The following is a 13,668-nucleotide window of genomic DNA, read 5'->3' as shown; positions in this document are numbered from 1 at the left end:
CGACATCTTAGATAAATAACAGGTTAAGTATTAACCTTTATTTAATGCAGGTTTTGAACCGTATTCTTTAAAGGAGACGATTATATTCAAACCAATCTGTATTGACATATCAATAATTTTTTTTTGTCCAAATGCACAGATTGCCACCTTTGATAATAGACGACTCAAATACTAAACAGTTAATAAACCACCGTTGAAGAAACACTAAATAGACAAAATAAAACCAATCACATAAATTCACTCCTCAGGATCCTCCAAAAAGTCCACTGAATAATCTTAGTAAATGACCACCATTTTACTGATATTATTTTTCATCCAATATCATCTCTTTTCATTTAGTTTCATCCCAGTTGATTAATGTCTCAAATTAATCATCTTCATTTCATTTCATTTCATTTCACTCCATATTATCATTTTTCATAAAAATAATAATAAAATTAAAATAAGACATGACTTAAAGGTCTTAGTTACCAGGTTATAAAATCCCTTTAAAAAAATCTATGCCATCGTAAATTCGTAAATAATCGTATATAAAGTAAATTTTATATGAAAAAAAAAAGCGCGGGAACCTCGGATAAGGCGGGAGTTTTTTGGCTTTTAAATTTTTTAATTTAATTAATATGGAAAGATTAGTGAAGTATTGTATTAATTAATATAATTATTGTATATATTTTATTTATTAGTATACGTTTTCATCTTTGGCGACTTCCTGGTAAGTTGTTTAACATCTTCCTATGAACGAGCCGCCTGATCCTGGGGGCACTGGCCCTCAGGACGTAGCATTTAATATGATTTTGAGTACTGAAAGTGACATGGACACAGATGGTTCAGTAATATCCAGTAATAGTCGCAAACGACGAGTAATAAAACAATCGAAAATCTGTAAGCACTGTAATAAAAAAAGAAAGAAGAAAAGTCATAACAATTTAGATGATGCAAATGGAGATAAGAACTCAGACTGTCTCTGCAACGGTATTAAGTCTTTAATCGCTCATAATAAGATTCCTGAACAAATATCAGAAAAAAGTGCTGATATTAATAATGTTTCAATTCCTCCTCGCCCGCCTCAAGTAAGCAGATTATTTTATGAGTCTTCGGATATTTCACCTTATCTTATCCATGTTCAGAAAAATCAAACCGCTCTCAATGATGGCACCACTCTTCATCCAGTCTCTTTTGGGAAATTTCTAAAAAAATATAATTTTTTCAATATTATCAACGGAAGTGTTAAAAAAATAGGAAGAAACCAGATCACACTGTCTTTCTCTAATTATTTAGATGCTAATGCATTTATAAAAAATGATTTATTAGGAAAAATAATTATAAAGCGTTTATTCCATCTTTTCATTTAACGAGAATAGGACTAGTTCGTGGGGTTCCCATTGAGTGGTCACCAGATGAGATTAAAGAAAATATAAGTGTACCAGTAGGATGTGGGGAGGTTATTAAAGCTAGAAGATTAAATTATAAAAGTACAATAGAGGGCAAGACTGTCTGGAAGCCATCACAGTCTGTAGTTATTACATTCGATGGACAGGTATTACCAAAAGAATATTTGTTTGTTACAACGCTCTAACTGTAGACTTATATACATTCCCGACTATTCAGTGCTACAATTGCTGTCGCTTTGGACATACCAAAGTACAGTGTAGGTCCAAACCACAGTGCTACAGGTGTGGCCATAATCATAGCGGAGAGTCTTGTAATGTAGAAGAAGAGCATATATCATGTTGTTTATGCAAGGGGAGTCATATGGCCACAAGTAAATCTTGTCCAGAGTTTTTAAGACAAAAACAAATAAAGTTCTCAATGGCCCAAAAATGCATTTCATACGCAGAAGCATCTAAACTGCACCCGACCAGTTCAAGGTCATATGCAGATATATTAATTTCAGATCCCATCCCTACACAGTCTCATACTTTCAATAATAATATAGACATACAAAGATCTCCTACTCATCATACTCAAAATTCTTATAAGAAAACATTTTTTCTTAAACCACGCAACATACCTCAAAAGCCATTAACAAAAACATATGATAAAGCAGCACACGATGCTATCATAAAAGATCCCCACATTCAATCCGCAAATGGTTGTGCATTCACCTCGAAAGAGGACGAAACTCTGTCAATTTCAGATTTAATTATTAAGTTATTATCTTACCTATTCTCAGATAAAAATTCACCATCCTTACCGAACAACGCTGCTATTCTATTGAATTTACTAAATCAAATTAATAATAATAATCAAAATAACTATGGACAAGGTACACAAAATACTACAGTGGAACTGTAGAAGTGTAAATAGTAAAAAAAGTGATTTAATATATCTTATAAATAAATATGATCCATATATTATAGCTCTTTCAGAAACATGGCTTAAGCCAAATTCTTTTTTTAGGATTTCTGGCTATACTTGTATTAGAGATGATCAATGCACTGGTTACAAAGGAACTGCAATTCTCATTAAAAATCCCCTCCCATATGTTACTTACTCTCTCCCATCTCATTCAAATGATTTTTCTACTACTGCTATCATTTCTAATAATATTTGCTTCATTTCTATATATATACCCTATCCTACTTCAGATATTATGTCTAGCATTGATAGTATTATAGATAATATTCCAAAACCATTCATAATTTTGGGCGACTTAAATTCTCATCATCCCTCTTGGGGCTGTTCTTTAAATAAAAATTATGGAGAAACTCTTTTAGATATAATCGATAAACACAATCTTTGTATTTTGAATACTGGTGTCCCAACAAGACGAACAAAACCTGAACAAAATATAAGTGCAATAGATCTTTCTATTTGCACTTCCAGTCTAGCACTTAAGTTATCCTGGGAAACTCTTCCTTCAACATATGGAAGTGATCATTTCCCTATATTAATTTCATCACCCTCTATACTTCCTATACCTAATAGGCCAAAATCAACATTGAAATACAGAACTAATAATGGTGATTGGAAAGGTTTTAAATATTTAGCTGAACAAAAAATAAATTTATTGAAAGATATACAACGGGGTAATGAACAGGTTGCTTCAATAGCTCTGACAGAAGCATTAACAGAAGCAGCAGATCAGGTGTTTCCTTTTAAACACAACAACCTAAAAGGAATACCATCACCACCGTGGTGGGATAATGAGTGCAGTATTGCTATTAAAAAAGAAAAGATGCAGAAAAACAGTATAGTACCTCAATGACCAATGAAAATTATTTAAATCTCATTAATATTTCTAAAGAAACAAAAAAATTGTTAAGAAAAAAAAATTGGATGGATGGAAAAACTTCTGTCTATCCATAGACCCTAATACTAAAAGTCATACAGTTTGGAACAATATAAAACGGTTTAGATCAGCTATAGCAAATCCCACAAATAAATATATTCCCCTTTCTTTATCAGAACAGTTCCTTGACAATCTCGCACCTCCTTATGTACCAGAACAAATGAATTTATCTAGCTGCATTGATATTCATGATAACATGCATGAAAACCTAAATGAACCATTTTCTCTCTTGGAATTAAAAGCTGTGCTATCTAGGCTTAAAGACTCTACACCTGGACAAGATAGCATACCATACTCTTTTCTAGTCAATTTGTCAGATATATCACTGGTATATTATTTAAGTCTGATCAACTCCATTGTACTTTCTGGTAATATTCCCATGGAATGGAAAACTCAGTTAATCTTACCAATACTGAAACCTGGTAAGCCTTCATCAGACGCATCATCATATCGGGCTATTATTTTATCTTCAGTCTTTGGAAAGATTGCTGAGAATTTAATTAAGAATAGATTAGAGTGGTTTGTTGAAAGTAATAATTTATTATCCCCCAATCAGTATGGTTTTCGAAAAGGAAAGGGCACTTTAGATAACTTATCAATCTTTATTACTGATATTCGTCTATCTTTTCAGAAAATAAAGTTATTACAGCAGCTTTTCTAGATATATCATCAGCATACGATAAAGTCATTATACCTATACTTCACAGAAAAATGGTCCAATTAAAAGTTCCAAAATTATTAACAAATTTCGTAATTAAATTATTTTCTGAAAGAAATATTAAATTAAACATAGATGTAGTGGAATCTAACAAAATACAAAGAACAACCTGGAGAGGATTACCTCAAGGTTCTGTACTCAGCCCACTTTTGTATAACATTTATACTGCAGATCTGGAAACAGCTCTTGGTAGTACAGTCAAAGTGCTTCAGTACGCCGATGACCTATTAATATATTCTGCAAGCACTGCAGCTAAAGATGCAGCTTCCCATTTAAATATGGCACTAAAGTCACTTAAAAATTGGCTAGATAAAAATGGATTTGAAATATCTATCTCCAAAAGCTCTGTAGTTCTGTTCTCGCGCATGCGAATTCCTCCTAATTTCGATGTTAATTTTGAGGGATTACCTATACCTATAAAAAACCAAGTTAAATTTTTAGGACTCATATTGGATGAGAAGTTGACAGGTTTACCACACTGTGAGTTCATAATAAATAAGTGTGAGAAACTTTTAAATATTATCAGGTGTTTGACAGGCGTCTGGTGGGGTGCCCATCCCTATAATTTAAAAATATTTTATAATGCTATAATAAGAAGTGTCATAGATTACGCATCATTTCTTTTAGAACCCGCCCCCTGATCACGTAAAAATTTGCGACAGCCACAATTTTGCAGATGTTGTGCAGACGCGTCGCGACCGATCGCAAAACGTCAAATTATTTCGTATCACGTACCGCGATTGTTCGCTTACCGCTTACTGCAGTTTTCTGTCATAAAACTAGCGCCAGTCGCAATCGGGTAGCAATAATTGGCACTAAAAAGCCACATTACTTTTTTTTTTTGCTGAACAAACCGGCAAATGAATTTATAAAAGCGCGTTACATATAAACATTTCAAAATGTTTAAGTGGAATTCACGTTTGAAACGCCAAGTGAGAGCTGCTAATTCTGTTCTTTTGGATGAAGCGTTACTAAAAATAAGTGATCTAATAATAATTTTTGCTTTATTTTGAATAATAGCTATAAAAATGTAATTGTGTCATGTCAAACACTGATAACATTTTTTTTTGTAATCGTTTGATAATTTGTAATCAGATAGTTGTTTACGTTACGAACCTATTTTAAAAAAGAATGGATCTAAATTATAGCCTAATTTATTAATTTCATTATCAATTAAGTAAGTACATAAGCTCACAACCCATCTAGTGTTAAGTGGTATAGACCTCACAACGTGAATGCCGCCCCCATTTTTAGAAACGAGGTCTGAGTTTCAACTGTAGGTATACCAAAACGGCTGCCCCATTCTTCAAATTGCAACGCATTACTGCTTCGCGGTAGAAATGGGCGGAATGGTGGTCTTGCGGGTTAATCAAACGCCCTACCACCAACGATTTCAGAATATTTGCTAATTTGATTTTAAATAAAAGATGAATGAATCCTTAATCATGGAAGTCTTCCATGTATATATGTCAAATACGTGTTTCATTGGATTTATTGATAGCTGCCTGCGGGATTCTAGCTCTGGTTCAGTAAGATTTCAAATTAAATAGTAAATTCTAGAATAAATGAGTTAGTTTTATGGTTTTATCAATAATAAAGTGTACAACAGATCCATCTTACGCCGACATGAGGCCGACAACGCTAGAACAACCAGTCGATGATATTCTAGGCGAGATGCTGCTTTTCTTTATCAAGTAATAGATAGTGGATTTGTTTGACTTGGCAAGAGTAGGCTTTGATTTGAATACCAGAAATATAGTGCAGTCTTTCACAGCTTGAAGGGAAATAAAAGCTGTGCAGACTATTCATAATAATGTTCACCCAAGGTCATGGGCAATATGACGTGAATAGGAAACTGCATGTCAGACATTAACTTAATGTTCTATATTATTTTGAAACAAATGAATCTAATATTTTAAGACAATAAATAAATATTTATTTTTATAATTAGCCCAGTTTTTCGTCGACGAAGCCATCTTAAGAGAAGCTTCATTGCAAATATCAGGCCGATATTTAGTAAGTTATTTTTATTCATTAACCAGGTACTCTTTGCACTCACTCACGGCAGTAAGAATGTTAATCAATCATTATATTATCTAGACTATAGCGGACAACAAACAAGAGTAGACACATCGTGAGCTGTAGTTGTAGAAAGAGGTGAAAATGGAAACTAAGGCGAACCACTGGCTCATGCAGCTTTCATTTCAGCAGAGGCTGCTCGTACGCAGGCAGAGGCCGCGCATCTTCCAGCTGAGATATATAAAAAATTCAAGGAATTGACCAATATCGGCAAAAACCTTGTTTAAAATAATAAGTTCAATTTTGTTTTAATTTTAGCCGAGTCCATAATAGTTTATATTACCATAAAAACGAAATAGCGCTTGTTACAATAGTCAAGCAAATCCAAATATATACGTTTTACTTTAGGCTGGTACTACAGTAAATTTTATGACACTAATGAGTATATTTTACGCTAATAAAACTACTCTCAACTTAGCATTTCAAAATGACTATTTATTTTTTTATTGCTAAGATGGGTGGACGAACTTACAGCCCACCTGGTGTTAAGTGGTTACTGGAGCCCATAGCCATCTACAACGTAAATGCGCCACCCACCTTGAGATATAAGTTCTAAGGTCTCAGTATAGTTACAACGGCTGCTCTACCCTTCAAAACGAAACGCATTACAGCTTCACGGTAGAAATAGGCGGAGTGGTTGTACCTATTCGTGCGGACTCACAAGTGGTCCTACCACCAGTAGAATACCAGTATTTAGCTTCATTGTATATTTTGTACTCACAGTATTCGGCATGTTCTGCTTCTAGTCTATAGGGTTATAGAGCTATCACCTTGCTATCATCCTACTTACCTCGGCCCCAAGTTCAGTTATGTTTCTTTGAAGTTATCGGCAGTCGATATTATACACTCGCGAGCAAAAGTTTGGAATCACTTACTTGAAATTGATTCCGCGCGATCTTGTGCACTAAATATTTTTTGATAATCATAAAAATGAGATCATTTTAAAGGTTGAATTCCTAACTTTAAACTGATACCAAATTCATTAAAATCAAGCCAGTATTTAAGAAGTTATCTTGGATTAAGTGAAGGAATAACGAAAAAGACGTGTTTCAATTGCTTGATACGTCGCGAGTTGCGGCCTACTGACCCCTATAAAAGCACCTGTTATCGGATTTTCTTTATCAGTCGACTTTCACACGTTGACTGGTACATATCTCGGCTACTTTTGACCCTTTACCTTGTACGACAATTGGGACAACACCTACAGAAGTAGCACAAATCGTAGCCCTATTGCAAGAAGAGCTCAGCCAGCGGATTGTCGCTCGTCGGCTCCAAATAAGCCATTCCTGTGTTTCAAAAGTTTGCAAGCGCTTTCAAGAGACTGGTAGCTTTATCCCGAGACCAAGATCTGGACGGCGCTGGGGCACATCGGAGAGGAATGACCGTTTTATCGTGTTAACCTCTCTCCGAAATCGGCATTAACCTGGTGTCGACGTCCAACAGGAGCTCCGAGATGTTCGTAGGGTAGCAGCTAGCAAGTAGACAGTTCGTCGACGACTCAAGCAAGCGAATCTGACTCCAAAAAGGCCTGTCACAGGCCCGAAACTCACGGTAGCTCATCGACAAGCACGCCTTCAATTTGCTCGTACCAATCTTAATTGAGAGGTTGAGCAATGGAGGCAAATCCTGTTCTCCGACGAGAGCAGGATGTGTTTGCATGGTAGCGACCGAAGAGGTTGGGTCTACAGGCGGCCTGGGGAGCGATTTGCGCAGTGCTGTTTCGCTGAAACAGTGTCTTATGGGGTCGGCTCTTGTATGATGTGGGCCGGCATTTCCTTCGACGGTAAAACCGAGCTTGTTTTCGTGCCTGGTGGGGGACGAGGAGGCGGTCAACTTCGGACGGGTACATTTCCAATATTCTGCTGGAACATGTCGTTCCCTATGCGGGATATGCCGGTGATAGCTTCCTCCTTAAGCACGATAACGCTCGTTGCCACACTGCCCGTGGAACAACTGAATACTTCGAAGAAGTCTATATCGCCACATTGGACTGGCCTGCGCTCAGCCCTGACTTGAATCCTATTCAGCACGTGTGGGATGAACTGAAGAATAGGGTTCGTTCCAGAACTTCTGCTCCTTCATGCCTGAATGAGCTGAAATCGGCGTTGATTGAGAAGTGGGAAGGTATCCCACAAGAATCAATTCAAAAGCTGATCAGGTCTATGAAGAATCGTCTTCGAGGAGTTATTGGGGCAAGGGAAGGGAACACAAAGTACTGACATTTAATTTTAAGGCTAAATAAATTTTTTATTTATTAATTTTTGTTGTTTTATGCATTCATTATTTTTCCATATTTCCTTTGTTTCCTACCTCCTTCACTTAATCCGGAATAGCTCCTTAACTACTGGCTCGATTTGAATGAATTTGGTATCAGTTTAAAGTTAAGAGTTCAACCTTTAAAATGATCTCATTTTTATGATTATCAAAAAAATATTTAGTACACAAGATCGCGCGGAATCAATTTCAAGTAAGTGATTCCAAACTTTTGCTCGCGAGTGTATTTCAATTGTGGCTTCAATTTCATGCGGCAAGAAGTTGGACATGTATTACAAACAAACTACGATTTCCTAATTTAAGAATTATTATTCAAATAAAACAAAATTACACAAAAAAAATTATTATCAAACTTATCTAACGGCCGTCTGGTGTAGTGGTAAGTGACATGGTCGCTACACAAGGGGGTCGCGGGTTCGAATTCCGCCAAGGGAAGATATTTGTATGATAAATATAAATGTCTTTTCCAGGGTTATGGATGTATATTAAATATATGTATGTGTATGGGTATAATAAAAATCCTACATTTATTTCCGTTATCTGGTACCTGTAACACAAGTTCTTTACAAACTTATCACGGGACCAGTTAAATATTTATATTATTATTATTATCACAATGAACAAAAATCAGTGGTGGTTGATCAACATTTTGTCTAAATTATGAATTATGTTTTTCATTTTGTAAGTAATATTCATGTAAGTATCCAACAAAATCTAGAAGAATTATGAATTACTAGTCGATTTGTTATTCATTCTATTCCATTATTTAAAACAGCAGTATATACAATAATATATATAACAACACAACATACAAACGGGGTTAGCATAAAGATAAAATGATACAGAACAAATTGAGCACGACAGATTAAAACATTGTCTTAATAAAACAACCTCACAATTTTGCTTTCAAATAGTTATGAATCCATCCTTTACTATAAACACAAAAATGTTAAGGAAATATGTATATTTCCACTAAGCACAATTAAAAAATTATAGGCAGAAATAATTAGGCTATTCTTGCCCTCTCAGTTCACATAATTAAGAACAGCAGTTTTAAAAATATCTACATAAAATTACTAGAATATAGAGGTTGAGACTAAATTTAATGTCTGTTCTCCACAATCCAATTGAACCACCCTTGAATGTTGACATGGTGCTAAGTGCTGTGTTTCCTCTTATTTCCCAAAAAATACAATGTTATGAATTTGATAAGAAACATCAATTTCAGCATCTTCGTCAGAGAGTTGGGGCACTGGAAACCCATGTGTGTTTGCCATGTTATACAATACAAGCTAACAATTATGGTCTTGGCCATCATATGATGATCATAATGCAGTACTCTATGTACCAACAAGCATCTCCAACCGCCTTTCAATACTCACAATGGTCAACAGTGTTCCTGGTATGACAATAAACATTACTATAGTACTATATATTAACTGCCTTCCCAGTTTTAAATATACTTTTAGATTGAGTATTATTTTGTAGTCAGGTTACTGAGACAGAGCTCATGATGTTTTACTTGCCTAAAAACCAAACTTTTTCACTATTATGGTGCAGGTCCTGCATAGGCATATTCAGTTGTGATAAGCCAGACAAATGTATCATGAAATGTTGCATTAATACTAAAAATGTTAAGATCACTATCACATATCTGAAAAATTTAATTCTTTAGATAAGTACTATCAAATGTTTGTTATTGTGAATGATAGGCTTCAGCAAAATACTTACTATTTGCACATTCTTGAAATGATAATGCTTGCGGTTCTAAAACCTTTCTTCATATACAGAAGATCTGATAAGTGCAAATGAGTGCCATCTATACACCCCGAAACCCCAGGAAAGCCAAATTTATTGTAAAACCTATAATGAAAAGAAATTTATTTACTATTATGTTTTCAATCACAAAATTATTATTGTTCAAATATCTATGTACTATAAAAATAAGACAAATTTTGAATTAAAAAAAAACTATGTAGGAAAGATTAATGGTGGCCTGAAGGCCTTTCCAGTTTCACCAGGACTTAACATTTCTCAGAACTCTGTTTAAAATATAGCTAGCTATATATAGCTAAATATAGCTATAGTTATAAAGCTTCAAGAATATAACTGATATATTATTATATGATTGACTCGTGGAAATTGTAAAATCAGTGGAACTCTTGTGCTCTATACTATAAGATAATTATTTAACTTACCCATTTATAATAACTTGTGACCCATTGTACTGTTTGCAGAAACTTTAAATGTTTCAATAAAACTGGAAGATTGTTTAATGCCATAGCCACTTCCCTATTGGATTTACTACAGTTTAACTCAAAATGCAAAAAGCTCATTCTCACAGGTTTCTGGTATGAAATTTTGCAATGCTGTTAACACCTGTATAAACAAGTTATTTAAAACATTTAGTTAAGAATAAATCTGAAATCAAAAAAACAATGCTACTTTTGAAGACAAGATTTTGTGAATCTTTTATTTTCTTCATTATTTACACATAATATATTATAATGTTAAATTGAATATATATATAAGTACCTTGCATTTTACTTTCTATTCTTGTTCGTCTTGATGATCTAGGTTATTAACGGCTTTAATTCAGAGCACAATTGTAAATATTGATGTTTCGAAATTCTGTAATGTGTTCTGAACAAACTTTCCGATAGATTAAGGGTCAGGCTTGATCCCGAAGACAGCGTCGCAAACGCAATGATTCGTATGTATCCGACCTAATTTCCTTAGACTCCAAAGCCCCATTATTTGGGCTCTGTCCATAGTACATACCTAGAAGAAATATTAATTTGTAAAAAATAAACTTTATAACCTCAACATTATTAATGTACTTAAATTGCCCAGCGTGGTATTTAATGTTAATACTATGGAAAACACAAACACAAATAAAGATCTAAACCAATTACACTTACCTAAATCAAGTTAAAATAATTTAATTTCACAAATTTTACACTTGCAGATAGTTAGCAACAATTCAGCACCAGATACAAAAGGTGTCGCAAATTTGACAAACGAAATTGCTAAATATCTGCTGTTGTGTGGCAAACAAAAGCATCCGTAATACCGACTTTAGGCCAGTTGTCGTTAGTTGTATGGAAAAGAATGCACTAAAGTTTCACAAATCGCTCTGCAGAGGCAGCACTAGTGATGGTCCGCGATCTGCTTTTTTGTTGTAAGTCCGTAATACGAAATGGACAGTTGACAGCAATATTTGCACAATATTTGTCTTCTGCTAATTGTCTGCGAAATACGTGATACAGCTGCCGGTTATAAGGCGGGCTTTAAAAAATTAGATAATATTCAATCTAAAGCACTCAGAATTATTACTGGTGCAATGAAATCAAGTCCCATAAATGCTCTGCAATTAGAATGCACAGATCCTCCCTTAAATCTTAGACGTCAGTATCTAGCAGATAAATTTTTCTTTCGTTGTTTACAATTTTCGCAACATCCACTTATAAATAAAATTCAATTGCTTAATGAAAAGGTTAAAAAATCAAAATATTGGTCCAATAAACGTAGTCCGTGCATAGTACTAAGTTACCAAAAGTACCTTTTGATAAATGCACCAACACATAGAACCAAGGTATTTCCTCTTTTCGACAGTGTATTCAATGCTTTCATCCAACCACCAGAAGTAGTAACAACCCTTAACATTACAAAAAATCACCCATATGCAAAACCGATATTTAAATTTAATACAGACACCAACTGGAGAAATTGGAATTATATATATAGTGATGCATCTAAACTGACACGTTTAGGATGCGTTGGGATAGGCGTATATCATGAACAATATGAAATAGTTCAGAAAATCAAACTTCCCCCAGATACATCAGTATTTACTGGAGAATGCTTTGGCCTCTTAAGAGCGGTGGAGTACATACTCCTGATGAGATTAAAAGAAACAGTAATATTTGCTGATTCTCTAAGTGCTTTACAAGCTATTGAAAAATGCCCATTTAATTCAAAACAACAATATCCAGTTATCATTAAAATAAGAAATTTATTATTAAAATGCCGAGGTTTAAATTTCTGTTGTATTTGCCTGGATTCCTAGTCATTCAGGTATTAAAGGAAATGAAAAAGCTGATCTTCTTGCTAAAGAGGCGGTGAATTGTGGAGATATAGTACCTTACACCAATTTTTGCCATGATCTAGCTAATATACCTAAGAGAAGCCTATATGAGGATTGGAATAAACTATGGTCGGAAAGCCAAAAGACAAAAGGCAAATATTATTCAGAGCTAGTACCTAATATTAGGCGTAAACCATGGTTCTTTAAAATAAAAATAAGTAAATTGTGTTGTAGTATAATAATTAGGATGAGACTGGGGCATCATTGTACACCTGTCCACCTTGCTAAGCTTAAAATTATAGACTCTGACGCCTGTTCTTGTGATACTGGTGTGGGGGATTTGAATCATATATTTTTTACCTGCCCTCTATATGACAGATCTTCTTTTTTGAGCAGTTTAATTTTCCTCAAAATACCATTTCCTACCTCTGTTAAATGTTTACTTTATGATGAAAAGCAAAATGTTTATAAATTATTATCCAAATTTATAATTGAAAATAATATTAAAATTTAATAAAAATATATTCTATTCATACATGATTTAGTTTAATAATTTCATTATATATTCCATAATAAAAATATATTCTATTTATACATGATTTAGTTTAATAATTTATATATATATATATTCCATATTTTCCTTTACTTCCTAATCCTCTTTCCAAATTTCCTTTACCTAATTCTTACAATTTTATCATGCTTTGGTTCCCGAGTTTTATTACTGTCAGTGGCTAAATACATCAATATGTAAAAGCCAAAAAGAAGGAAAAAAAAAAAAAGTAAATTTTATTGATACCATAATTTTAATTTATAAATCTTACTGGAATTAAATAAAAAATGATTTATATAGATAGTCACGACATGGTTAGTATTGGTGTAATTGTTCATTATAATTGTTTGTTAAAAATAATAGAATATAATCTGTTATTAACATAATTTGCAGGCCGGCTGGTGGACCTTGGTTATTGCCTTGCAAGTAGTTTTTATCACAACCTATTACTTATGGTCAAAAAAACGAACGAGGTCCCATGTTCTTCGCAGCAATGAGAAGCCAATTGAGTGGAACCCAAAACCATTGGTCGAGTATGATGTGGAAGTCGAGGAACCTCTAATAATGGGAACATTAAATGAAAATGTCTTAAATTTTGGTTCAACGAGTTTCTTATCTTTGGATAAAAATGAAACAATCATAGACATCGCTTTGAAGGCTATGGAAAA

At 34.0% G+C, this 13,668-nt stretch overlaps 1 protein-coding gene and 4 long non-coding RNA genes across 9 annotated transcripts in view; 3 read left to right on the top strand and 2 right to left on the bottom strand.

Annotated features, from left to right (window-relative positions):
- The window catches only part of LOC149501980 (uncharacterized), a 110,602-nt gene that overhangs the window by 30,234 nt on the left and 66,700 nt on the right, over positions 1-13,668 (top strand). The window lies entirely within an intron of this gene.
- On the bottom strand, positions 659-4,571 carry LOC149501983 (uncharacterized). 5 transcript variants are annotated; one of them, XR_016323755.1, is made up of 4 exons: positions 4,134-4,267; positions 3,700-3,780; positions 1,108-1,187; positions 659-801 (listed from the first exon to the last, which is right to left on the bottom strand). It is a non-coding gene; the product is annotated as an uncharacterized LOC149501983 (long non-coding RNA). The 5 variants fall into 5 exon arrangements; XR_016323757.1 differs by lacking the exon at positions 3,700-3,780 and adding an exon at positions 2,012-2,124 and having other exon boundaries at positions 4,134-4,254; XR_016323758.1 differs by lacking the exon at positions 3,700-3,780 and adding an exon at positions 2,012-2,105 and having other exon boundaries at positions 4,134-4,222.
- Positions 4,773-6,517, top strand: LOC149501982 (uncharacterized). Its single transcript, XR_016323762.1, has 2 exons — positions 4,773-6,026; positions 6,111-6,517. It is a non-coding gene; the product is annotated as an uncharacterized LOC149501982 (long non-coding RNA).
- On the bottom strand, positions 8,653-11,724 carry LOC149501981 (uncharacterized). Its single transcript, XR_016323761.1, has 4 exons — positions 11,285-11,724; positions 10,899-11,144; positions 10,562-10,742; positions 8,653-10,226 (listed from the first exon to the last, which is right to left on the bottom strand). It is a non-coding gene; the product is annotated as an uncharacterized LOC149501981 (long non-coding RNA).
- Positions 13,180-13,668, top strand: part of Spt-I (serine palmitoyltransferase subunit I) — a 4,731-nt gene continuing 4,242 nt past the window's right edge. Inside the window, exons 1-2 of the mRNA XM_028173370.2 lie at positions 13,180-13,314; positions 13,394-13,668. Of these exons, the coding sequence (XP_028029171.2) occupies positions 13,288-13,314; positions 13,394-13,668 (302 nt within the window). The 5' untranslated portion in view covers positions 13,180-13,287. The remainder of the gene's footprint in view (positions 13,315-13,393) is intronic.

Source organism: Bombyx mandarina, chromosome 11 (genome assembly GCF_030267445.1).
Source record: "Bombyx mandarina strain Sakado chromosome 11, ASM3026744v2".
Taxonomy (NCBI): domain Eukaryota; kingdom Metazoa; phylum Arthropoda; class Insecta; order Lepidoptera; family Bombycidae; genus Bombyx; species Bombyx mandarina.
Note: the sequence above shows the minus strand (reverse complement) of the source record. Positions and strands in the feature narration are given on the sequence as shown.